Source organism: Stylophora pistillata, chromosome 6 (genome assembly GCF_964205215.1).
Source record: "Stylophora pistillata chromosome 6, jaStyPist1.2, whole genome shotgun sequence".
In the NCBI taxonomy this organism is placed as follows: domain Eukaryota; kingdom Metazoa; phylum Cnidaria; class Anthozoa; order Scleractinia; family Pocilloporidae; genus Stylophora; species Stylophora pistillata.
Genome location: NC_142524.1, coordinates 6,775,511 through 6,803,115, shown reverse-complemented (window position 1 = coordinate 6,803,115; position 27,605 = coordinate 6,775,511). Strand labels below are relative to the sequence as shown.

General features: G+C 39.4%; 1 protein-coding gene and 1 pseudogene across 3 annotated transcripts; both read left to right on the top strand.

Annotated features, from left to right (window-relative positions):
* Window positions 1-948: 948 nt before the first annotated feature.
* Window positions 949-10,684, top strand: LOC148727982 (RNA polymerase II-associated protein 1-like; annotated as a pseudogene). Its single transcript, XR_016002326.1, has 17 exons — window positions 949-1,121; window positions 2,288-2,588; window positions 2,733-2,804; window positions 2,879-2,988; window positions 3,385-3,589; window positions 3,894-3,956; window positions 4,552-4,626; window positions 4,733-4,881; window positions 5,010-5,206; window positions 5,799-5,931; window positions 6,583-6,746; window positions 7,315-7,447; window positions 8,192-8,357; window positions 8,757-8,851; window positions 9,265-9,343; window positions 9,626-9,688; window positions 10,420-10,684. The product of XR_016002326.1 is annotated as an RNA polymerase II-associated protein 1-like (transcript).
* A 1,012-nt stretch (window positions 10,685-11,696) lies between these two features.
* On the top strand, window positions 11,697-25,734 carry LOC148727981 (uncharacterized). Of its 2 annotated transcripts, XM_088762751.1 has the most exons (3): window positions 11,697-11,856; window positions 12,380-13,157; window positions 24,672-25,731. In XM_088762751.1, the coding sequence occupies exons 2-3, from the start codon at window positions 12,408-12,410 to the stop codon at window positions 25,551-25,553; spliced, it is 1,632 nt and encodes a 543-aa protein (XP_088618877.1). In that variant the 5' UTR covers window positions 11,697-11,856; window positions 12,380-12,407; the 3' UTR covers window positions 25,554-25,731. The 2 variants fall into 2 exon arrangements, with proteins under 2 accessions (XP_088618877.1, XP_088618876.1); XM_088762750.1 differs by lacking the exons at window positions 11,697-11,856; window positions 12,380-13,157 and adding an exon at window positions 23,878-23,959 and having other exon boundaries at window positions 24,482-25,734.
* Window positions 25,735-27,605: the final 1,871 nt, after the last annotated feature.

Below are 27,605 nucleotides of genomic sequence, written 5' to 3'. Positions count from 1 at the left end.
TGAAGGGGAAATTACAGATACTTCAGGTATTGCTAAAAGATGACGTACTTGACTGGAGGGTTGGACAGGTGAGAGTACTCCTGAGAAGCCATCATTAGAGTCAGGTGAAGAGCTGTCACAAGGGGAATTGTGCTAAGCCTGGTTTATGTAACCTGTTTGGTCAGTTTCTATGTGATGTTTTTGGCTATAGGACTCAACTGCCTTAAGTTGGTTTTGATTGGTTGGTTACATTAGGTGGTTCTGTATGGATCATTCATGGACTAAATGTGAAAGGTCATTTGTATGAATTATGTCATTAGTTGTCAAGCAGAGCTTAGTCCTGAATCTAATAAGTCTGTAGTGTCCTGATCGATTGGGTTTGTGAGAGGTATTTTCATTTGGATGCTTCCTCCACTATTTAAGAGATGAATTAGGATTCATCTCTTAAATAGTGGAGTCAGGGCACAAGCCATTGAACCCATCTTGCCAAAGCTTATTGAGACTTCAGTAGTGTGAAGAGACCAGAAGTATTTTTACTTCCTATGGATGGGATACAGTCATTACCCTTTTGCATTTGGTCAGGGCTCTCTGTTAATTCAGTAGACTGGACCAAAGCACTGTGATGGTTAATTGTATTGCTAAAAAATAGACCTGAGTTCGCCCTGAACTCTGAGCTTTTGACTGGAAGGTCAGTGGATGAACCATTAGACATTCCCATTACACTGGCAAAATTCATGGAAGCACCTAAATAAGCAACCTTGCGTTTTCAGCAATTTTCTCAAATCAACGTGCACCTGGAGAGGCATCTGTGTCTCAAATTGATTATAATGTTTCAGGTGTCTAGCTATTATTTGAATTATGTCCTTAAAAAAAAAAAAACCCAGCTGGCAAACAAAATTAAGAAACAAAAAGCAAGGAATAAGTGTAATTTGTATATGTATTGTCTGTTGAATGTTCTAACCCTTTTTTTTTTTTCCTTGGCAGATTTCAAAGTACAATTTATCTGATCGACTGATGCGCCACACTGCCCTGAGCCCCAGGAATATGCAAATGAAACTGCAAGAGGCGTATTTTTTATACACTGAAAGTTTAAGAACATGGAGAGTCTGTATATTGTATGGCTTGGGCTGTGACGCTGTTAGGTGAGCTACAAACCTTCAATTTTCTCCGGAGATATTAGGATTATTAAGCAAAGCAGGACAGGTGAAACAACAACAACAAAAAACGGTCTTGATTCATGATAAAATGAAACTATGTTAGTCGCACAGGATGGAAATGACGAAGAATAACCAAGGCAGACATTCATAAACCGTCAAACTCAAGAGTTACCAGCACCTAATTTCTTCCTAAAGTAATAATTAAGACGAATAAAGGCTGATAGTTTCTAAAGAAACTGTTTGGGGCTGCGTCGGTGGGGGTAACGAAATAATTTGAATATATCAACAAAGTTGAAATGCGTATGATGCACGATCCTCGCAGTAGATAGCGCTATTTCTGCAATAGCGAAAATCAGACCTGAAAAAAATCAGGCCTGTACGGGACTCGAACCACTGACCTCTGCGATACTAGTGCAGCGCTCTGATTTTCGCTATTGCAGAAATAGCGCTATCTACTGCGAGGATCGTGCATTATACGTATCTAATACCGCAGTTCAAAATATATGAACTTCATATATTCATTGTATCTCAAAGTTGAAATGGTAAATTGGCCACCTTCACGATTATAAAAGCTGACGTTTCGAGCGTTAGCCCTTCGTCGTTAGCCCTTCGCTCGAAACGTCAGCTTTTTTAATCGTAACGGTGGCCAATTTACCATTTCAACTTTGTTAATATATTCATAATAATAAAGACCACGAGAATAGAGGAAATGGTCACCAATCTAAGGAGCTTTGATTGTTCAAAAAATTCTCTTTCTAGTACCAAAGAAAATGTTGAGAGAAGAGTGTAGAGAAAGTGGATACTGGTATTATCGATGTTAGGGTGTTAGAGTAAAGCACTCAGTTATGTTTGCTTGGCCTTTTGCCATGTGAGATTTTCGCATTGAACCTTTGACGTCAGTTCCTTTGAGTCCCGCGATCAACTTTCGGAACATGGTCAAATAATGGTAGACGCGAAATCGCGAATTTAACGGCCCAAAAAAAGATACTTCTGGTGCTCGGACTGGATTGAAATTTGCCAGGATAGGTGAAGGAGACACGCTGAACCCGAAATTGAAAAAAATGATGTACGAAAATTCGATCTCAGGGGCACTTTAATATACCAAGGGGATGACGAGTTAGTGTGGTTCTTTCTTCTCTTTTCTTTTGTAGAGAGATGTATTCAACTTTTATTAAACACCTGCACTCAATTCAATCTCTCTCCATTTGGATGACAACACCAGAGGAGAAATCAGAACTCAACTGTGCAGCTGCCATATTTGGTATTATAGAAGCAGCCATCCATGCTGCTGCTGACCAGCAAGAACCTGCAGAACGTCGTGGGATGGATTCTGTACCACCTCTGCCAATTAACTGGGGTCATGTTACAGGATTTCTACCTCTGATTGGTGGATGTGTAACTAAGTGGGTTAAAGAGATTCTGGGTTGTGATCACAGTCTTCAAGATCTTCAGGTATTACATTTTATAGTTTTCTAGGTATTACATTTTTTACGACAAGAGATAAGGCTAAAATTTGTCAGTTAGGTGTTTCATATCTAGTCAGATAATGTTAAATTTTTTAACTTATTGAGTTTTGTGTAATTCTCTGTTTTTCAGTATGAAAACCTCTGTCTCCTCTCTGGAGCTTTTGCTGGTTTGGCTGCTTTTTACTCTGAACTTCACGACCAGGTTACATTCTTTTTGTGTTTTCCAAACTGTGTCTCATGCTGCTTGTGTGAACTAATAAATGTGCTCTATCACAGGTATCCCACTCTCCCGTGGAGACTCTACAGCAGTTAGAACAGTTAGCCAGCACTGTGCTCCATCCATTGATAGAGCATCATGTCGTGGATTGGCGTTTTACACAAATCAGGTAACTACAGTTTTGTGAATTACGGTGAGATACACCTTTGAAAACTTTGTATTAGATTTGTCATAAGGAGTCATTAGTCAGAGCACTTTTTCATCAAGTGTCGTAAAACCAAAACCACTATACCGGTATTCGAGACCTTCAAAAGCCATTGAGAACTTAAAGTAAAAACAACCAAACTGCCTAAAGCGCGCGAAAAGGCGGGCGACCAAGGCGCGATGGGTTTTTTTTTGTCTTCTGATTGGTTGAGAAAGTGGCGCGAGTTCCCTGGACCAATCACAGAGTAAAGTAAAGAAAAACCAGTTGAAAGCAATCCTGGATAACTTTCGCCCAATGAAAAAAATGTTGTATAAGGCTGTTATTAGTGATTTTTAGTCTCTTAGTTTCCTTAATTTTAAGTTCCAGATCAGCTTATAACAAGACCAGACGATCAAAGCTTTGTAGAAAAGCTATTCCCAGTCTTCCAGACCTTGGTTCAATAGAACTGGTGAATCGTGGTACAGACCTGGCCGAGTCACACAGACCTGAACTGATTGCTTTCACTTCATGTACAATTGAACTCATGTATCATGTCACAAAGTTGCACAGAGGAATCACCCACAAGGTACGTTGTGCATTCTCACGTTATGCTTTTGGTTACAAAACAATAACTATTTGGTCATCATGTTTCATAGACTAATTGAACAACCTTTCTCTCCACAGCCCATTTTCGGATTACATTTTGCCTCTTTTTTGAAGTGAATCCTGTTGTTCATCTTTTCACGTGATTATAAGGTTTCATTCACGTGCAAATCAAATTGATTTTCATACGAATGGTTCAGCACCAGGCCACGTTTTGTAAAAGAGACCAAAGGCTTATTCTGTCACATGTCTTTCTTATGTATTTAATTGTTTTGTTTTACTATTAGTTCTCTGCTGTGCTTTCGAATAAAGCGGTCTTGGAGTATTTGAAACTTGTCGTTGAATCCCAGGTTTGTATACAGTTTTTTTTTTTTATTTTATACGACAGAAGAAAGCTTCAAACCGTTGGTGCTCAAAATGGAGTGGAGTGCACGTTCTCGATTCATTCCAGTGTAATGACTGTTTATTAAGTAGATTGCCTTGGCCCCAATGATTGTATTTGTCACCAGTAAGTATACACGTCATAACACACGTAATGGTCTTAGTATAGTTTCCATGACTTGTCTGATTTGAACTTATCATATGACCCATACGCTTCTGCGCACGCTTTTATGGAAAAACATGAGGCAAAAGTCTCCGTGCGCGATGGCGTGAGCAGGGCTGGAAAAAGCGGTACGGTTCTGGCTAGCTGCGAGCTAGAAGAAGAAAGGAAGAGTAAGGAAGAATGATGGTCTCAAGATAAAACGGTTATTGTCTGAGGTAGTACGGAGCGGACGGGAAAATATTCGGCTCTCGGTCATGACACACGGACTTTGCCGCGACCAATACCTACGTAATGACCTCTAGCCAGATATTTTCGCGTCCGGCTCTTCCATTCAGTCATTAAGTTCATATTTAAGCATGGAAACATCTTTATCTTCGCTTTCACTCTGTACTTCTCGACAGGATGTTTCGTTGTCCTTCTTTGTTCGTCAAGAGCATCATTTGCAGTATTTCCTGCTGAAACTTGCTAGTAACTTGGTAAGAAAAAAAAAAAAATCATTATTGAAGGTTTTTTTCCCTTTCTTTTCTGTGTGTAAGTGCGTGTACCTTTCTAAACACTGCTTGCTCTTTTTCTTCTTTGTAGATTGAACCGCTAGAATCAGATGAGCGTTCAAGTAATGATTCCCCATGGCATGAGGCTGCGCTATCGCTTTTTTCCAAGATCTTCCCAGGAGATGAGTTTTATGCACTAGATCTACTTTCGACGATTTTGTTCAATTCGAAGTTTTTCGGGTGAGTTGGCCGTTTTTTTGTGTTGTTAAGGATGATCCATGGTGACAAAACTAACAAGAATTTTTATAACGTAATCCTAGTGTTTATGAAGTTGGAAGATTTCATTGACTTTGATATTTTCATTTCAGCAAAGTGAAAAGACCACCATTTATGTGTGTTGCCAAAGACCTCTCAGAAATGACCCTGGCCACCCCTCCAGTTCCAAGTACATGTGATACTTCAGCTACAAGTAGAGGAGAACTTATAGCCGAGGCTCATAAAAACTTACCTGGTATAAGGTCGACTTTCGTGAGCGCCTTTGACGGCATGAATTATCCCTTGAACTGAAATCAGACTTCTGTCTTAGGCGCTTCACTTCTTAAGATCCGAACAGTAACTTTTGTGACTATCATACATTTTTTTTAAAGTTAGATTAAAGAATTTGGTGTTGTATCAAGAGAACTCCGTCTAGCTGATAGGCCCAGCTATTCTCATAGCTTGTTTGTTTTATAATATAGTTAAATTGTTGGGAGAAATTGCATGTTAATTACTTCTAGGCGTTTGAAGTTACGCGAGGATATTATCTCAAATTTTTTCTTTTTGTTACGTCTAACAACCACATTCATCTTAAAGAGGAATATGAAATAAGAATCTGGTAAGATAGAATAACACAAAGTAGGCAATGAACAGCTCTGAAGGAATAAGAATGGCCAAGAATAAAGAAGATGCAAACAGGCTTGGGAATTGCAGCCAAATAATTTAAGCGGCGTAGGCCAACCGTTTTTTTTTTTTTTCCCAGATGTGTGCCTTAAATAGTAGGCATGTCCTAGATCATGTAAGCATAGATTTTGAGAAACATTGAAACATTCTCGGGCAGCTATTGCATCTAAAAGAGGAATCAGTTGATGTGTACTTTATTCATTCTCATTTCTGGACCCCTCTCAGGTCAATGGCCCTTCGTCAGGTGCGTAATATTGAGTCATTTCTGGTGCCCTTCTGCGTAGGTGCTCTTCAACCCGCTGATTGGATGTTCCTTCCCATAGTGGATCTGTACAACCTGGCAACAAGTGTGTGAGTATTCATCAACGTTCGCAATTCTGTTTTATACTGAATTGTAACTTTCGGCTCTTTGGGGAAATGTGAAGATGCAAAAGTTTAAACAAGTGGCGATATCACGAGCTCATTATGTGACGATGTGAGCTGTTTGCGCTTCTCTCTGCCTTTTCACGATACAGATATTCTTGGGTAAGTGTTCGTGGTGTGCAATACGCTCCGAATTTTGGTGAGCTTTATATGCTTTCAAATTCTGTGTAGAATTGCGTGCCATCTTTTCAGCCGAATTAAGACGGAAATAAATTTTAACTCAAACACTCGCATTTTTCCGCCCGCACCAGGCATGCAATTCGTGGGGGAGAGGGAAGGGTGGATAATGTGTTGCTTGTGAGTTTGCATCGCCGCCATTTCTATAGATTTAGTTTTACGATACTCTGAATTGAAATAACGAGTATGGTTCTAACCAAACGAAGCCGAAATGCCTTGGAATTTAATACACAGTTGATAGATTAATTTTGTAGTACTTGAACAATCAATACTTGTTGGGCAGATGTATAGGAACCGTTTTATTTTATGCAAACCGAAGACCAAAACCATGAAATGGTTCCATCTAAGACTCGGATGACATTCCTTCTGTGAATTGAATTGTTTGTCGATTTATTCTGTCAGTGAAATGAGGGGCGAGAGCATCGGTACCATCTGAGGCTCTGCAGTTTCCATAGTAACCAATACACTTCAACTGATTCTCTTGCTTGGGGAGTGGCGGCCCTCCTGTTTACGTCACGTTACCATGGCATCAAGAATAGCCAGGCTCATGTGCATTTTCTTGACAGGTTAGATTTACAGGCAGCACTTCGTGACTCTTACGATGTTTAAGTGTCACGCAAGTCACATCGCTCACGCCTACTCTGAACAAAGTAAGCTGATTTTTTTTTTAACAGAGAAATGTTTGAAGTAAATTTGTTGAGTGCCGAATGGATTTCCCTCGAGCTGTAAGTTCATGTTTTAACGGTTGAGGACTTTTGTTGGACTGCATACGCAATGCGAAAATTGCAGCAGCCTTTATTCGATTGCTTTGAAGAGTTTTAGTGGTTGACAGCTGATATGAGGAAATAGAGGACTGGAAGAGTGTATGCATGGGCTAGTCAATAGGTTTCAAAGACGCTATTTTCGGCTAAAAATGAGAAGGCGCACAAACGATAATTATTTGCGGCAGCAAAACGAGATGCCTTAAAATCAGCAGTTTCCTTGTGTGAGATGAATTGTAACTTTGGCAACCATACGCGAAATAGAAATTGTCAAGTTCGAAGAACTTTTGTAGACTTCCCCCATTTACTGGTTCAACTTTATTCAGTTTTGTCTCTCTAGGCAATTTACCGTCATCTTTTTTTACTTTCATAGGAAACGATCTTTTTCTGAACAGTGGCGTTCACAACTATTTATCATCTCTTTTGAAGATTTACACAAGCCCCTCACGTCTCCTTCACCTTCATTTCAATTCTGCAATTCCTGGACTTACATCCTTCTACGACCTGTATGTAGTTGAGTTCTATCAGTATTTCTGCTTCTGTTTCTCATGACATAAAGTTTATTTCGCTTTTTGAGGGGTGAGACCAACATTCTTTGACAAGAACTAGCCTCCATTCTGGAGGAATAACAATACTTTTACCACTCTGGAGACCGAGATAAGTCCCTGCAATGATTGGCCTAAAGGGTCCGCGAAAACCTTAAAAAAATCATTTTAAACACTGATAGTCAAAATAAGGCATTGTGGGATCGCAAGTGTTTGATCCTGGTCAGCGGTGTAGCCATTTTGGAGGGCATGTAGTTTGTTTGTGGCCCGAGTAGCATCATTTGCGCCCGAGCGAAGTGAGGGTGCAAATGATGTTACGAGGGACGCAAATAAATTATATGCCCGACCAAAGTCATGGAATTTTTATTATTATCAATACTCAAGGCCAAATCGTACAAATTCATGTAATAAAATATATATTAGAGCGGTAAATGCCATTTACAGCCCGCAATTTGCTGTTTGACCCGCGAAAAGGAGCGTTTTAGAGAGGGAAGTTTGTCATTTGGCTGCGTGTAGTGGTAATATTGGTTGTTTCGCTCTGACAAATCAGCTTTCCCAAATTCTAATCTCCATATTTCTCCACGAAAGATAAGATAGAAAGAAGAACGAAATTCCAGTGTTCTAACATAACTTTTTATTATTATCAACTCTCCAATTAAATTTTGACAAAAAGTGAACTCACGACTTTGATCTTGTCTCCTGTAGGTACGCATCCCTTCTGTCCCAGTACTCCGCGGTCTCCTGTGGAGATGCTCTGTTTGGTTCTTTTGTTATTTTACCTTTGGCTCAGAAGCACGACATGAAATTCAAAACAGCTGTTTGGGATGAACACATAGGGGTCTTGCGAGCTCTCTCGATACCCTTAGACCTGGTAAACTCAATAAAATGGTTGCTGTAAAATCTACAGAAGGTTTCATCTTTTTCTTACTTTAAAATAGCCAACTTTTTCCTCCCCTAATGTCTTGTTCTCTTCTATATTCTCTACCACTAATGCATAGAACTTCCGCCGTTCATCCTCAAGATCCTTACTCAAGGCGATAACATTTACAAAACGCAACTATTTTATAGCTTGCCGCTTTTGCGAAGTATTTTGACTCTTACTTACACTTTTCACTCATTGCTGGACATTTCTCCACTTCTTTGTACAGAAATCCGGTTTTCTACCAAACCTTGCGAAGAGGGTTAAAGTAACCATTTTGTATAAGATTGCCATATGACTTTAAATGTACAATTCGATGGCAAGTGCGATATTATTCTCTGTTTCCTTTAGCTACGCATCCCTGTGGAGGAATACCTGTATCCTGTTGAACAAAACCAGTCATTACTGGCGCTCTATGTACGAGCTCTTGCCACCGAAACAGTCAGGTAAGTGCGACAAATACGCTTTGCTCTTGTCCATAAATACATGTTGATTGAGCAGTTTTAGAATTGAGCGTCGAAAGTTAGTCGGGAATGCTTTGGTTTTTACTTTATTTCCCTCTGTGATCGGTCCACGAACAATTTCCCTTTATTACTCTAAGGAATTTAAGGAATATTGTGTTGAAATAGACGCCGCCCTTTAATTAGCTTGTGAACAGGCCTCTAATTTTTACTGTTGTCTCCCGCACAAGTATTAATTTCTTCGCCTACGGGAAAATATTAAGCCATAAGCAATGCGAGCCAGCGAGAGGTCAGCAAAGCCCGCCAACGTTCTCCCCACCCCTCTGAAATATTTCTGATGGCGGAGAAACGCACGTTGCATTTTCCAAGTCATCCTAATTTTTTTTTTTTTTTTTCAGGTCGCAGTGGTCCCCTTTCTTTTACCTTGTAGCTGTTCATCACGTTAATTCTTTTGTTTTCCAAAGAGTCGACCTTGAGGTGAGTATGAACTGTTTTATGATAGTGTTATACAGCCTCTCTGCTCGCTTGATTTCGTTTGCGAAAGGGAGACTACTTGCAATTGCGTGTATTTCGACTTACCCTGCGGGCTCGTCAAAATATGTTACGACTTGTTCAAATACTCAACGATACTCGACACTAAAACGTCTATTAACAATTGAGAAAGTAATATTAAGAATCACTTGTACAGGCCACATATCCAGTAATGTTCCCCTTGTCATGCAAAGTTTTCTTTTTTCATAATCTTTTATTTTATCCTAGGATTCACATGAATTAAAAAAGAAGGTAAATTTTTTGAAGCAAGTTCTCGCAGTGAATAATGAGGTAACTGTTTTACTTGGTTTATTGCATGCTCATTTTTTTCTGTTGTTTCGTGGTTAGCAATTCCATCCGTCAGTCATTCAATCCGCCAGTTAGTAGGTTGGTCAGTCATCTCTATCGTGCTGCTGTTTGCCTATCAGTCTGATCATCTTTCTGTTAGTCTATCTAGATGTCTATCTTTCCCCGTACCAGAGTCTGAATATCTCTATGTCTATCTCCCCGTATGATCGTGAGCCTTTTTGTCTGCCTGACTGTATGTCTGTTCTTCTGTTTGACTGTTTGTCTGTCTTTTGCCTTGTCTGAGTATCTGCTTGCGTGTCTGTATGTTTAGCTTTCTATCTGTCTGCATTTTTCTCCATCTCTCTATCTTTCTGCCTGACTGTATGTCTGTTCTTCTGTTTGACTGTTTGTCTGTCTTTTGCCTTGTCTGAGTATCTGTTTGCGTGTCTGTATGTTTACCTTTCTATCTGCCTGCATTTTCGTCTATCTCTCTATCTTTATGCCTGACTGTATATCTGTTCTCCTCTTTGACTATCTGTCTGTCTGTCTGTCGGTTGTCCTGTTCGTCGTTTGTCTGTCTTCGTTTGTCTATTTCTCTGTCTGTGTGTCTGTTTCTCGGTCTGTTTATCATTCTGCGAATAAAGGATCTGTTTGTGACCTGTGACCTTTTGAAATTGGTGTTCCCTCTCCCTTCGTTCTAGGTTAATTTGTTTTTCTTTGTTCGATTGCTTCAGAGTGTTCGACATGATTTTCTACACTATTACAAACCAGCTTCCTCCAGTTCCTTGGAGCTTTTTGAAAAGTTCGCTAATCTTCCAGCTGCCCGACAACTCCTACTGAGGAATCGCGACGACCTCGAAGAATGCCGCAAAATGTTCCAGAAAAAGGCCTCTCCGTAAAGAATAGTGGAATCATTCTGCTATTTAAAGTTGTGGAAATGCATAGATCAATGATAATTATTTCTTTCAAAATAAAAATAGCTACGGACAGAGAACCAAATGTAGTACTGTTTATTTTCGTTTTCTTTGTTCACTTCAGTCCACTATTACCTTTTCCAGACAGGTAGGCATCTGTCTTTTCTTCACCGTCGGATCAAAATGTGTCCGAGATAAAAATATCAGAACTTACAGTCCATCAAATGTTTTTGCTCGCGCGCGATTGTTCTAAGTGCATCACATGACTGAAAAAAACCAGGAGCCCATCACATAGGCTCTTGATAAAACTAGGGAATATCGGATGATATACCCCAAGTGATACGCCCTAATATTCAAACCTTACGTCCGCTTCGATATAAGCCCCGCTTTTAAATTTGATTCAAGACAAGAGCGGTTTGCTGTTGTTACAGGAGAATGGACATGTTTGTTTGTTCATAATTCGAACCAGAGAACAATGATCAGAAAAAATCCCAAGCAACAAAACATCTTTCTCGCTCACTGCAAAAACATCTGAAGGATACTGAACTCAATAGCCTCCATTTGGTGCAACAATATGCTGGTAAATTCATACTAGTAGCTCATACTTTTTGTCTAGCGTCACCGTCTCGGAAAACTGTTCGCATCTGGGTAAAGACGATATCCGCGGACAAATATCCGAGCGTATTTCCCGCCAATTGGAAGCTATCGTCTTAGTATCTTCGCGCCTAACGAAAGAATCTGTTTAGTTACAGTACCGTACAGAGACCGCGTCTCAAATCGAATTCTGTTAGAAATGGTTTCATTTTCTTCTATTAGCTGTTTATCAACTCAAAGCCAAGAAAATCGATGTTTTCGCAAGTGCACATGTCCGGTTGATGATGAAAATTCATTTCTGAAACGTGATTAGGTGAGCATGGGTCATTGTGACTTCATTTCTGCCGCGTCGCTTTGGGTACTTCCCCTTTAAAACAAATAACTGCACGGAAATCTCATCGCATTTCAACAAGTGTTTGCTCATTGTTAGCAAGGATTAACCATCACCAAATTTTCCACCTTCTCCATATATAGCTTCAATGAAATCTGTCAAAGAGAAGGCAACAATCGTTTTTTGCAGTGGCGAGAACACTTTGTGCCGTCATACAAGACGTAATTTGCTCCGTTCCCGAGCTAACCTGGTAAATCCGCCATATTCATGGGTGTAGTTCAATTTTGTTATCTTTTGACTTGTGGTTTATTTGATTCCTGTGGAACTATAAGGTATGTAATCTTATTCACCCTACTCTAGCTCCGTACTAGTTGTCCTGGCGTAGGCAATTCAACCAAATTGAGTGGATAATTAAATAATCGAACACAATGCACTCAATTCACTTTATTTCGTTAAATCATGGTTCGATTAAATTAAAAGCTGCAAATTGTTTTTGAACACAAGAGTTTGTTACATAAGTGGATCAAAGGTTGAATTTGCAAGTTTTGCATGTTTAGAAAACCAGAATAAACTATTTTAAGCCAAATTGGAACTTTTATCGTCGGTTTTGTTCACTATACTTTCCGTGAATGAGTGGAAAATATTGCGCAAACACATTTCTATCTTTTGTCAAAATAACATGCCAATTTTGAAAAGAGAGTTCAACGAGAGAAAATAAGGGAAATAAAAGAAATATATTTTGATCCCCAAAACTTAATCCCGTCCAAGGTTTGAATAAAAAACTGATGTCAACTAGTAACAATTGAAATGTCTTTATCTATGTTACCAGACTATGTTCAATTTCTTGTCTTGAAGTTTGTGAGAAAAGGCAAGTAGAGTGAAAATGAGGCAGAGCAAAAGAAGGAATGTACTCAGATGTGCCAACACTGAAAACTGCTTTCACTCAAAAACAAATCAGACAACACATTTTGGCACTCCCAGAGATGAAAGGCCTTACAAATGTACACAATGTGACAAGAGCTTCAAAAATCAAAGAGGGTTAAAGCAACACAACAGGGTTCATAGTGATGAGAAACCTTATCAATGTACACAGTGTGAGAAGAGCTTCAAGCATCAACGTGTGTTACATCAACACAGTAGGGTTCATAGTGGTGAGAAAACCTACAAATGTATGCAATGTGAGAAAACATTTAATCATTCATCAAATTTGCGAAGACACCTCAGAGTTCACAGTGGTGAGAAACCTTACAAATGTACTCATTGTGACAAAACATTTAATCAAGCAGGAACTTTGAAAGTACACCTCAGAGTTCATAGTGGTGAGAAACCTTACAAATGTACTCATTGTGACAAAACATTTAATCGAGCAGGAAATTTGCAAAGACACCTCAGAGTTCACAGTGGTGAGAAACCTTACAAATGTACTCATTGTCACAAAACATTTAATCATTCAACAAATTTGAAAATACACCTCAGAGTTCACAGTGGTGAGAAACCTTACAAATGTACTCATTGTGACAAAACATTTAATCAAGCAGGAACTTTGAAACTACACCTCAGAGTTCACAGTGGTGAGAAACCTTACAAATGTACTCATTGTGACAAATACTTTACTGCAAAGTCAAACCTGACAGTGCATAACAGATCATACCATGGGAATTGGCCTCACAAGTGCAGCTATTGCAGCAGAGGGTTTGAGGATCAGAGGAGCTTAAAGACACACAGGTGTAGACAACTATCTTTAGACAGAGAGAAATTCACGTGTTGGATGTGTGGTAAATTTTGTCACAATTGTTGTGGCATACTTCACCATATGTATGAACATGGTATGAAAAAACAGTAAACTGATATTTTTTTAATCATTCTGGAGCAAAAGTGTTATTGAGGGTTGATATCTCTTCCGGTTAAGTCCAGCCCTTGGATAACCTTGATAATGTGTGCTGAAAAATCTGGTGGTTTACTCTTAGTTTTGGAACTGAGAAGGAAATAATCATGTTGCATTTGAGTTTGTTCTTATTTTATTACAGTAACTGTACTTAGATTAAAGCATTTTTAGAAGTAATACTATAATTTAGCATATATATGATGTTCATGTTTTCTTCAACTGCTTAGTTTAGTCAATGTTGAATAGTTAACCATAGACAATATTACCAAGGTGTGGAATTTTACCATGTTCTGAGTGACTGCATGTTTTGCCTAAATTCATTTCTCTTTTTAGTGATGATTGTAAATTCACTCAGTGTTTGCATGCTACTCTTTTAGGTCTTGCTGAATTTCTAAATTCAAAACTTGCTTGTATCTGTTTAAACTACCAACTCTATTATCACCTCAAACTAGTATTATTTGTTTTTCTTTTTTTGGTATAAACAAATCAGATCATGTTTCTGTAGGATCAGTCGATATGTTGGTCAAGAGTCGGTAGATACTCCACCAGTAGGTCGGTCAACACTCAATCAACAATTGGTCAATAGTCAGCTGATACTTAGGTTTACACTCCATTAATATTCAGTTGATACTTGGTTGATACTCAGTTAAGACTGAGTTGATAGTCGGTCAATGTAACCGTGGAGATTATCAACATCAAAATTGATTTGCGAAAGATGAAGTCGAGTTTAACCTGAAGTCCTGTAATTGCCTACAGAATAACCAGACCAGGGCTACTGGGTTTTGATTTAGTGGTACTTAAAAAAGAATTGTGTTGTTACAGTTGCCATCAAGGTAAAGTATCCATACTATGGTGGTTATTTGTGTTTTTTCATTGTTGAATTAGTTTAGTTAAGTGAGGAATACCTTCCGCAGGAAGGGATTTGAAAATGTTCAGTTTCTTGTTTTAAGATAAATGACATGGGACTTCAAGCTCTGTGTAAGTGAATAATATCGTAAAGCTGTGCATGGGAGTTTATAGACGATGAGCAGTCCCCCTTTTCAGCTAAATCTGTTATGTGAATAAAAGAAAAATCAATGAAAAAAAAAGTGATGTTGGTGCACTGAGGGGAATTCTTGGAGTGATGCCAATGTACCCTGGTAGCTCCACAAGGGAGGTGCTTGAGGGCTCTGTAACTCTGTAAATAATAAAGCAAATAAACTTCAACCTCTATATAGTGTTGTTGTGTTACTTTTGTTTTGTTCTTTGATAGCAATTTTAGGCCATTTGGTTGAGTTTTAGCTGAGCTCGACTCATCACTGTAATGCCTGCACTAAGAAGAATTAGAATGGGATGAGAACTCTGCTAATGCTCAATGAAATGGCTTGAAAATCATTACCAAAGAACAAAAATAACGCAAACAACAGTATCTGAAGGCTAAAGTTTATTTGCTTAAAGTCACAACAACCCAGTTTGGGGTAACTGTGTCTTTATAAGACCATACGCGATGTTTCACAGAACAGGAGGGGTAAATAGAGGTGAGAGAAAAGAAATTCACAGTATAATATTGATTCCTCACTGATCGTGAAGGGAATACTTACTAAAATTGCACCAGTTTGCTTATACTTGCCGGGTGTGGCATGGAATTTCCACTGCGGTATTTATTTGTCATATACAAGTCCATCACTCACTTATTATTTACGGAGTTACAGAGATGTGTCGAAAACGAAGACCTAACACTTAAGACCCACTAGTCTAGAACGAACACCCACTGGTCTAAAACGAAGACCCACGGGTCTAAAACGAAGACCCACTGGTCTAAAACGAAGACCCACCGGTCTAAAACGAAGACCCATTGTTTTAAAAACCATTTTTTTTTCAAGGAAAGGCTATACACTAAGCTAAAATGCTCTCATTTCTGTGGCGCATAACTCAAATTATTATCTCAGCGTGCGACTGACTTGACAATTACGTTATCTCAGTTGGTACAACACATGTCAAATTGTGTAATGTAATTAAATTCTAAGAATATAGCAATATACGTTTTAGTGACGATTTTGGTATATTTTGTCGTCACAAATATTCTGTTTTTCAAATGCATATTGAGCAAATTACAATGAGGCAACTTCATTACTTTGCTACACTGTCTGTATCACATGAAGGCATAAAGGTCAACTGTGCATGAGTGGCTAATTTATTCACCTCAGGCTACAAGGATGATCTCACACCACCAGTGGCCAAAATAACAAAACTGCTGCTAGTGGCCAAGATGGCAAAGGTGCAACTAGTGGCTAAAATAGCAAAACGGTCACCTGTGGCCAAAATGGCAAAATTGCCACCAGTGGGTAAAATGGCAAAACTGCCAGTAGTGGCTAAAATGGCAAAACTGCCACAAGTAGTCAAAATGGCAAAACTGCCACTAGTGGCTTAAATAGAAAAACTTCCACTAGTGGCCAAAGTGGCAAAAGTGCAATTAGTGGCTAAAATGGCAAAACCGTCAGCTGTGGCAAAAACGGCAAATCTGCCACTAGTGGCTAAAATGGCAAAACACTCACTTGTGGCCGAAATTGCAAAACTACCACTAGTGGCCAAAATGGTAAAACTGTCACTAATGGCCAAATGGTAAAATTGCCACTAGTAACTAAAATGGAAAAATTGCCACTTTTGGCTAAAAGGGCAAAACTGCCACTAGTGGCTAAAATGGTAAAACTGCCAGTAGTGGCAAAATTGGGAAAACTACCACTAGTGTCTAACATGGGTGGCAAAACTGCCACTAGTGGCTAAAATGGTAAAACTGCCAGTAGTGGCAAAATTGGGAAAACTACCACTAGTGTCTAACATGGGTGGCAAAACTGCCACTAGTGGCTAAAATGGTAAAACTGCCAGTAGTGGCAAAATTGGGAAAAGCTACCACTAGTGTCTAACATGGATGGCAAAACTGCCACTAGTGGCGAAATTGGCAAAACTGCCAGCAGTGCTGGAGTTTGCAAAACTGCTGTGACTAGTAGTGAAAATAGCAAAAGTGCAACTAGTGGCTAAAACGGCAAAACAGCCACGCATGCCCAAAATGGTAAAACTGCCTCTAGTGGCCAAAATTTCAAAACTACCAGTGGTGGTTAAAATGGCTCAACATCCACTAGTGGCCAAAATAATAAAACTGCCACAAGTGGCTAAAATGGTAAAACTGCCAGTAGCGGCAAAATTGGGAAAACTACCACTAGTGTCTAACATGGATGGCAAAACTGCCACAAGTGGCTAAAATGGCAAAACTGCCACAAGTGGCTAAAGTGGCAAACTACCACAAGTAGCTAAAATGGCAATTTGATTTTTGAAATCAAACCTCTAAATTATTCTCTTAACATGACAATATGATTACGATGAGAGACACCTTTGGGTCAGAAAAATTTCATATAGAATAGTAAAATCCCCAAATTAGTATGTTAAAAAAAGGGCCCAGACGGGATGAAAAGAAAACACTAGTAATGAAAATTAGAAACGATCAAGAAAAAAATAAGTAAAAAGAAAGTGATAACTTGACTACACTGTATTAAAGAGCGAGGTGGCCATAACATCCGCGACACGGGTGCGCGTGGCCACAGGCAAAGACAGGTAAAGTTTATAAGCGTCTGAGCGCCAGTCCCCTTGCAGCTTGATGAAGTGGTCAGGAACCCCTGACTGATACGCGTGTGTGACGCCGCCTCGGCGGAAACTATGCGGGGAGAGATTCGTGGCATCTAAGCCGGCGGCCCTGATGATTTCTTTGAGAAAGCTGGAGAAAAGGGAGAATGTGACGGGCTGAAGCATGTGCCCCCGAGGCATGCAGAAAAACGGCGAGTTGGCTTCAGCTGAAACCAATTGGAAATAAATGATAAAACTGCCACAAGTGGCTAAAATGGCAAAACTTTCAGTAGTGGCCAAAATGACAAAAACTGCTGCTAATGCCTAAAATGGGAAAACTGCCACCAGTGGTCAAAATGGCAAAACTGCCACCAGTGGTCAAAATGGCAAAACTGCCACTAGTGGCTGTAATGGAAAAAATGCCACTAGTGGCCAAAATGGCAAATACTGCCACTAGTGGTCGAAATGGAAAAACTTCCACCCACTGACCAGAATGGCAAAACTGGGAGCAGTGGCCAAATTGGCAAAACTGCCACTCATGGCTTAAATGACAAAACTGCCACAAGTGGCCAAAGTGGCAAAACTGCCACTAGTGGCCAAAATGGAAAAACTGCCACCAGTGGACAAATGGACAAACTGTCACAAGTGGCCAAAAGGACAAAGCTACCACTAGTGGCCACAATGTCAAAATTGCCACCAGGTGCCAAAATGGCATAACTGCCAGTAGTGACTAAAGTAGCAAAAATCCAAGTAGTGGCCACCTTGGAAAAACTGCCACTAGTGACTACCATGGGAAAACTACAAGTAGTGGCCAAAATGGCAAAACTGCCACAGTATGGACAAAATAGAAAAACTGTCACAAGTGACCAAAATGAGAAAGCTGCCACTAGTGACTAAAATGGGAAAACTGCAAGTTGTGGCCAAAATGGCAAAACTGCTACTACTGGCCAAAATGGCAAAACTGTCACTAGTAGCTAAAACGGGAAAACTGCCACAAGTGGCCAAAATGGCAAAACTGCCACTAGTAGCTAAAATGGGAAAACTGCCACAAGTGCCCAAAATGGTAATACTGGCACTAGTGGCTAAAATGGGAAAACTGCCACCAGTGGCCAAAATGGCAAAACTGCCACTAGTGGCTAAATGGCAAAATTGTCACTTGTGGCTAAAATGGGAAAGCTGCTACAAGTGGCCAAAATTGCAAAACTGCCATTAGTGGCTAAAACGGGAAAACAGCCACTTGTGGCCAAAATGGTAAAACTGCCAATAGGGGCCAAAGTGGCAAAATTGCCAGTGGTGGCGAAATGGCAAAACTGCCTCTTGTTGGAAATTTGGGAAAACTGCTACTAATGGATAAGATGGCCAAAGTTGCAAAAGTGCATTTTTGCGCTGGTTTAGCTGGCTATTGCATTTAAAAGAGGAATCAGTTGATGTGTACTTTATTCATTCTCATTTCTGGACCCCTCTCAGGTCAATGGCCCTTCGTTAGGTGCGTAATATTGAGTGATTTCTGGTGCCCTTCTGTGTAGGTGCTCTTCAACCCGCCGACTGGATGTTCCTTTCCATAGTGGATCTGTACAACCTGGCAATAAGTGTGTGAGTATTCATCAACGTTCACAGTTGTGTGTTATGCTGAATTGTAACTTTCGGCTCCTTGGGAAAATGTGAAGATGCAAAAGTTTAAACAAATGGCGATATCACGAGCTCATTATGTGGTGATGTGAGCTGTTTGCGCTTCTCTCTGCCTTTTCACGATACAGATATTCTTGGCTAAGTGTCCCTGGTGTGCAATACGCTCTGAATTTTGTTGAGCTATGCTGTCAAATTCTGTGTTGAATTGCGCGCCATCTTTTCAGCCAAGGTAAGACGGAAATCAATTTGTATAGGTAATCACATGATTTCGAGTGCAATTTAGAAGAAATAAGCACTAATAAATTTTTTCAAAGACTAACAAAATTACATGAGCCCGTAGGGCGAGTGCAATTTGTGGTCTTTGAAAACATTTACAAGTGCTTATTTATTCCAAATTGCACGAGAAAATCATGTGATTATCTATTAATAATATACATAAAAAATATGAGGTAGCTTCTCATAACTAAGCAGAAGAAGAGCGCGCGCACCACGTGCAAAAATAATTTATTCAAACCCTGCAAGTGACATTGGCCTTCATATTGACCTTGACATTGATATTGACCAATCATTCTGACCAATCAGAATGTCTGGTTTGTTTCTTTCTTTGCACTGAATTAACTCTCTTCTGCACTGAATTAACTCTCTTCTGCATTGAATTAACTGAAAACTGCATTCATCTTCACCAATCAGAACTGAGAAATTTTTTCATCTATATTATTATGACTGAAACACTCGCGTTTTCCCGCCCGCACCAGGTATGCAATTCGTGGGGAGAGGGAAGGGTGGATAATATGTTGCTTGTCAGTTTGCATCGCTGCCATTTCTATAGTTTTAGTTTTACGATACTCTGAATTGAAATAACGAGTATAGTTCTAACAAAATGAAGCCCAAATACCTTGGAATTTAATACACAGTTGATAGATTAATTTTGTAGTACTTGAACAATCAATACTTGTTGGGCAGATGTATAGGAACCGTTTTATTTTATGCAAACCGAAGACCAAAACTATGCAATGGTTCTATTGCTAAGACTCGGATGACATTCCTTCTGTGAATTGAATTGTTTGTAGATTTATTCTGTCAGTGAAATGAGGGGCGAGAGCATCGGTACCATCTCAGAATCTGCAGTTTCCATAGTAACCAATACATTTTAACTGGTTCTCTTGCTTGAGGAATGGCGGCCCTCCTGTTTACGTCACGTTACCATGGCATCAAGAATAGCCAGGCTCATGTGCATTTTCTTGACAGGTTAGATTTACAGGTAGCACTTCGTGACTCTTATGATGTTTAAGTGTCACGCACTTCACTTTGGTAACGCCTGCTCTGAACAAACTAAGCTGATTTTTTTGGACAGAGAAATGTTTGAAGTAAATTTCTTGAGTGCCGAATGGATTTTCCTCAAGCTGTAAGTTCATGTTTTAACGGTTGAGGAATTTTGGCAGACTTCACACGCAATGCGAAAATTGGAGCAGCCTTTATTCGATTGCTTTGTACAGTCTTAGTGGTTGACAGCTGATATGAGAAACTTTAGTTCACCACTAAATTTTCTCCGGTTCTTATTGGTTTAAATCGATCACATAAGGCGATAGTGTCCATCCGTGGAGAGACACTATCAGCCCATAGTTCCCGCCCGCGGTAAATACTCGGATGGAGAGTGCCCGTCCGTGGAAATTACCGAGATTGATAGTACTCATCCGTGAAAAGTTTTGAATAGTTTGACGGCCGCGAAGTTAGGCAGATCGGAAAAACAGTGACTTTTCAATTTTGACAGGTATAACGTATTATTTAGCCAATGTACGGTTGCGAACTATTGACATTTGTGAAAAACTGTAGGCGCGGAATAGAATTTAGTGATGAACAATAAAAACAATACAGTGTTTATGTCTCGGAACTATAGGTCTGAGAGTTGACCCTTGGAAATTTGATGTTCTTAAAAGTAGCATATTTGTTTTTCCCTCGAACTAGCATATTTAGCATATTTAGCATAGCTGCCCTCGAACAAGCATATTTGCCCTGGAAGCTTCGCTTCTCAGGCAAATATTTGTTTGAAGAACATCAAATTTCCGTGGGGCAACTATCAGCCGATACTTCCTCGACAGAAACACTCTATTGTTTAAATAGAAGACTGGAAGAGTGTATGCATGGGCTAGTCCATAGGTTTCAAAGACGCCATTTTGGGCTAAAAATGAGAAGGCGCGCAAACGATAACTATTGTTCGCAGCAAAACGAGATGGCTTAAAAATCAGCAGTTTCCTTGTGTGAGATGAATTGTAATTTTGGCAACCATACGCGAAATAGAAATTGTCAAGTTCGAAGAACTTTTGTAGACTTCCATCATTTACTGGTTGAACTTTATTCGGTATTGTCTCTCTAAGCAATTTACTGTCATCCTTTTGTACTTTCATAGGAAACGATCTTTTTGTGAACAGTGGCGTTCACAACTATTTATCATCTCTTTTGAAGATTTACACGAACCCCTCACGTCTCCTTCACGTTGATTTCAATTCTGCAATTCCCGGACTTACATCCTTCTACGACCTGTAAGTAGCCGAGGGCCAGTATTTCTGCTTCTGTTTCTCATGACATAAAGTTTATTTCGCTTTTTGAGGGGTGAGACCAACATTCTTTGACAAGAACTAGCCTCCATTTTGGAGGAATAACAATACTTTTACCACTCTGGAAACCGGGATAAGTTCCTGCAATGATTGGCCAAAAGGGTCCGCGAAAACTTCAAAAAGTCATTTTAAAAACAGTTTGATCCTGGTCAGCGGTCTAGCCCTTTTGGAGGGCATGTAGTTTGTTTGTGGCCCGAGTAGCATCATTTGCGCCCGAGCGCAGTGAGGGTGCAAATGATGTTACGAGGAACACAAATAAACTATATACCCGACAAAAGTCATGTGATTATCATTATTATCTATACTCAAGGCCAAATCGTACAAATTCATAAAATAAAATATATATTAAGGCGGCAAATGCCACTTACAGCCCGCACTCTGCTGTTTGGCCCGCGAAAAGGAGCGTTATAGAGAGGGCAGTTTGTCATTTGGCCGCGTGTAGTGGTAAGAATGGTTGTTTCGCTCTGGCAAATCAGCTTTGCCAAATTCTAATCTCCATATTTCTCCACGAAAGATAAAATAGAAAGAAGAACGAAATTCCAGTGTTCTAACATAACTTTTTATTATTATCAACTCTCCAATCAAATTTTTAAAACGAAAAAAGTGAACTAACGACCTTGACCTCGTGTCCTGTAGGTACGCATCCCTTCTGTCCCAGTACTCCGCGGTCTCCTTTGGAGATCCTCTGTTTGGTTCTTTTGTTATTTTACCTTAGGCTCAGAAGCACGACATGAAATTCAAAACAGCTGTTTCGGATGAACACACAGGGGTCTTGCGAGCTCTGTCGATACCCTTAGACCAGGTTAACTAAATAAAATGGTTGCTGTAAAATCTACAGAAGGTTTCACCTTTTTCTTGATTTAAAATAAATATTTCCCCGTATGATCGTGAGCCTTTTTGTCTGCCTGACTGTATGTGTAGCTGTTCCTTTGTTTGACTATTTGTCTGTCTTTGCCTTGTCTGAGTATCTGTTTGCGTGTCTGTATGCTTAGCTTTCTATCTGCCTGCATTTTTGTCTATCTCTTTATCTTTATGCCTGACTGTATGTCTGTTCTCCTGTTTGACTATCTGTCTGTCTGTCTGTCTGTCTGTCGGTTGTCCTGTTCGTCGTTTGTCTGTCTTCGTTTGTCTATTTCTCTGTCTGTGCGTCTGTTTCTCTGTCTGTTTATCATTCTGCGAATACAGGATCTGTTTGTAACCTGTGACCTTTCGAGAATTGGTGTTCCCTCTGCTTTCGTTCTAGGTTAATTTGTTTTTCTTTGCTCGATTGCTTCAGAGTGTTCGACATGATTTGCTGTACTATTACAAACCAGCTTCCTCTAGTTCCTTGGAGCTTTTTGAAAAGTTCGCTAATCTTCCAGCTGCCTGACAACTCCTACTGAGCAATCGCGACGACCTCGAAGAATACCGTAAAATGCTCCAGAAAAAATGGCCTCTGCGTAGAGAATAGTGGAATCATTGTGCTATTTAAAGTTGTGAAAATTCATAGATCAATGATAATTATTTCTTTCAAAATAAAAATAGCAACGGACAGAGAACCAAATGTAGTACTGTTTATTTTCGTTTTCTTTGTTCACTTCAGTCCACTATTACCTCTTCCAAACAGGTAGGATCTGTCTTTTCTTCACCGTCGGATCAAAATGTGTCTGAGATAAAAATATCAGAATTGACAATCCATCAAATGTTTTTGCTCGCGCGCGATTGTTCTAAGTGCACCACATGACTGAAAAAAACCAGGAGCCCATCACATAGGCTCCTGATAAAACTAGGGAATATCGGATGATAGACCCCAAGTGATACGCCCCAATATTCAAATCTTACGTCCGCTTCGATATAAGCCCGCTTTTAAATTTGATTCAAGATAAGAGCGTTTTGCTGTTGTTACAGGAGAATGGACATGTTTGTTTGTTCATAATTGGAACCAGAGAACACTGCTCAGAAAAAACCCAAGCAACAAAACATTTTTCTCGCTCGCTGCAAAAACATCTGAAGGATGCTGAACTCAGTAGTCTCCATTTGGTGCAAAAATATGCTGGTAAATTCATACTAGTAGCTCATACTTTTGCTCTAGCGTCACCGTCTCGGAAAACTGTTCGAATCTCGGTAAAGATGACGTCCGCGGACAAATATCCGAGCGTATTTCCCGCCAAATGGAAGCTATCGTCTTGGTATCTTTGCGCCCAACGAAAGAATCTGTTTAGTTACTGTACCTTACAGAGACCGCGTCTCAAATCGAATTCAGTTAGAAATGGTTTCGTTTTCTTCTATAAGCTATTTATCAACTCAAAGCCAAGAAAATCGATGTTTTCGCAAGTGCACAGGTCGGGTTGATGATGAAAATTCATTTCTGAAACGTGATTAGGTTAGCAAGCGTCATTGTGACTTCATTTCTGCCGCCTCGCTTTGGGTACTTCTCCTTTAAAACAAATAACTGCACGGAAATCTAATCGCATTTCAACAAGTGTTTGTTCATTGTTAGCAAGGATTAACGATCACCAAATTTTCCACCTTCTCCATAGCTTCAATGAAATCTGAATAAGGGAAGGCAACAATGGTTTTTTTGCAGTGGCGAGAACACTTTGTGCCGTCATACAAAACGTAATTTTCTCCCTTCCTGTTCTAACCTGGTAAATCCGACATATTGATGGGTGTAGTTCAATTTTGTTACCTTTTGAGTTGTCGTTTATTTGATTCCTGTGGAACTATATGGTATGTAATCTTAGTCATCCTACCCTAGCTCCGTACTAGTTGTCCTGGCGTAGGCAATTGAACCAAATTGAATGGATAATTAATTCATCGAACACAATTGCACTCAATTCGCTTTATTTCGTTAAATCATGGTTCGATTAAATTAAAAGCTGCAAATTGTTTTTGAACATAAGAGTTTGTTACATAAGTGGATCAAAGGTTGAATTTGTAAGTGTTGCATGTTTAGAAAACCAGAATAAACTATTTTAAGCCAAATTGGAACTTTTATCTTCGGTTTTGTTCACTATACTTTCCGTGTATGAGTGGAAAATGTTGCGCAAACACATTTCTATCTTTTGTCAAAATAACATGCCAATTTTGAAAAGAGAGTTCAACGGGAGAAAATAAGGGAAATAAAAGAAACATATTTTTATCCCCAAACTTAATACAGTCCAAGGTTTGAATAAAAAATGATGTCAACTAGTAGCAATTGAAATGTCTTTATCTATGTTACCTGACTATGTTCAATTTCTTGTCTTGAAGTTTGTGAAAAAAGGCAAGCAGAGTGAAAATGAGGCAGAGCAAAAGAAAGAATGAACTCAGATGTGCCAATACTGAAAACTGCTTTCCCTCAAAAAGAAATAAGACAACACATTTTGGAACTCCCAGAGATGAAAGGCCCTACAAATGTACACAATGTGAGAAGAGCTTCAAAATTCACAAAGGGTTAAAGCAACACCATAGGGTTCATAGCAATGAGAAACCTTATCAATGTACACAGTGTGAGAAGAGCTTCAAGCATCAACGCACATTACATGAACACGCCAGGGTTCACAGTGGTGAGAAACCTTACAAATGTACTCATTGTGACAAAACATTTAATTATTCAACAAATTTGCGAAGACACCTCAGAGTTCACAGTGGTGAGAAACCTTACAAATGTACTCATTGTGACAAAACATTTAATGATCCAGGAAATTTGCAAAAACACTTCAGAGTTCACAGTGGTGAGAAACCTTACAAATGTACTCATTGTGACAAAACATTTAAACTAGCAGGACATTTGCAAACACACCTCAGAGTTCACAGTGGTGAGAAACCTTATAAATGTACTCATTGTGACAAAAAATTTAATCATTCAACAAATTTGCGAAGACACCTCAGAGTTCACAGTGGTGAGAAACCTTACAAATGTACTCAGTGCGACAAAACATTTAATGATGCAGGAAATTTGCAAAAACACCTCAGAGTTCACAGTGGTCAGAAACCTTACAAATGTACTCATTGTGACAAAACATTTAAACAAGCAGGACATTTGCAAAGACACCTCAGAGTTCACAGTGGTGAGAAACCTTACAAATGTACTCATTGTGATAAATGCTATACTGGAAAGTGGAGCCTGACAGTGCATAACAGATCATACCATGGGAATTGGCCTCACAAGTGCAGCTATTGCAGCAAAGGGTTTGAGGATTGGAGGAGCTTAAAGAAACACAAGTGTAGACAACTATCTTTAGATAGAGAGAAATTCACTTGTTGGATGTGTGGTGAATTTTGTCACAATTGTTGTGGCATACTTCACCACATGTATGAACACGGTATGAAAAAAGAGTAAACTGATGTTTAGTTAATTATTTTGGGGCACACGGGTTAATTAAGCTTGTGGTCTCTTCTGGTAAGTCCAACACTTGGATAATGTGTTTTGAAGAATGTGGTGGTTTACCTTTGCACAGAGACAGAGAACTTAGAATTGATATAAATGATTTTATATGGCCACACTGACACACAACATTTCTATTTGAGTGTTAAAAATTATTTCACAAGAGAGCAAATTTAAGGTGGCTTAAGTACCAGTTTCCTTCCACAAGGAGCAGGCCACATGTGAGAGAAACACAGAAAGGAAGGATGAGATTTAAAAGACAAAAATTTCAAACAAATATGGTGGCACAAGGCTTTTTCAGTCTATGCAGCTTCTCTCTTATTTTGTAAGGTGTTTGGCTACCAGAGTGAATTTGATGTATTCAACAGCCACTTCTGTATAGGAGACAGAAACCAAGAGAAAGAAGACAATTCTCAGTGACACAAAGGTTGCTCCGCATCTGAATGAAAAATCCAATTGATACAAAATCTCATTCATTCAAGCCTCAGTAGATAGCATGAAAAATATCACACACTGGGCTTGACATTAACTTTTCAACTTACTGGCCTAGTGACTAGGCTAGTGACATCTTAGATGTTTTTAGATGTTATGACAATTTAAGCCAAACTGGCTAGTAGAAATTGAGAACCACTTGCTTGAATTGAACCACTGAATTTCTACTAGTCTGTGGTTAGTAGGCTACCGTTAGTGTTGAGCCGTGACACAAATAATATGCTTGAAATGTTCAAATTGATATGAGAAAAATTAAGTCAAGTTTAATCTTTAATCCTTATTGCTTTAAGAATAACCAACCCAGGACTAATGGATTTGATTTACTTAAATGACCATTGTTACAGTTACAATTTTATAATCATTGTCTTGTTGCAGTTACAATTTTAATTGTTGTTGCTTTTGGAATAACCAACCCGGGACTAATGGGTTTGATTTTCTTGAATAACCATGGTCTTGTTACAGATACAATAATTGTCAGGGGTAGTTATTTTGTTTTGTTATTGATGAATTTGTGTATGTGAGTGAGGAATTACCCTCTGTAGGGAGGCATTTGAAAATGTTTTGGGTTTAGTTTGGATACATGAAAACAATAAATAATTTACTTGAAAAAAGTTATTACATGGTTTGACCATTTTGCAGTTTGTTAGCAATAGAAAAGTACACAATCATGACTGTAAAAGGATATGCAGCTTTTTGGTAATTTTATTTAGTTATCTCAGATCAAGGAAAATAAACTTTGTGTCTCGAACATGTGCTTTGTCTCTTCACTGCGCATGCGCTGGACCATTGCGTAAGCTTAGCTAATGTAACATCTCCATCCTAAGAAAGCTAAAAACGGAAATCTAAGTTTCTAACAAAAAGTAACAGCCAAACAAAAAAAAGGGAAAGAAAACAGAAACAACAAAAATAACAATAAAAACAGAGTTTATATGTGTTTCTCTGAGTGTTTCTTCATCAGTGTTCAGACAGCAAAAAAAAGCTTATAAGTCTAGTCTAGATGGCTCCTTTACAATGTGGCCACTCCTTGTTGTCATAGGCAACTTGTCACTGCCTTGGTTGGAAGATAACGGTGACTTGGCAGGCGCCTGAGGTAATTCTGACGATGACGTCTGAAGAGGTAAGGGCTTTGTCTCATGGCTGTACTCTCCTGGTTGCTAATAACCTGTTCTCCACAGGTTGTTGGTGTTTTCTAGAAAGGTAAAAGCTTTAGCCGGACTCTGTTGCGTCTTAGCTCAGACCCACCCGTTGTCTTGACTATGTACGACCTTGGTTTACTGGTCTCTTCCTTTACCTCTGCGGGAATCCATTCCTTGTTCTGTGGTTGGAACACGACTACTTGCTCGCCTTGATTTAGTCGTCGAAGCATATGTGTCCCTTGGCGGTCGTAATGGTTCTCTGGGTGTCCTGTCGATTTTGTAGTTGCTCTCTGCGGCTATCAAAAGCTTGTGAACGTTGGAGATGGCCACTGCATGGCAGTTGTGTGCGGTAAGCTCTACGGTTCAACAGCAGAGAAGG

What these genes read in the sequence shown, in the direction of transcription:
- LOC148727981 (XM_088762751.1), top strand. Translation starts at nt 12,408, where the DNA reads ATGAGGCAGAGCAAAAGAAGGAATGTACTCAGATGTGCCAACACTGAA. An exon ending in CTGCAAAGTCAAACCTGACA is followed by an intron (nt 13,158 to 24,671) that starts GTGCATAACAGA and finishes AAAGGGTTAAAG; the next exon opens with CAACACCATAGGGTTCATAG.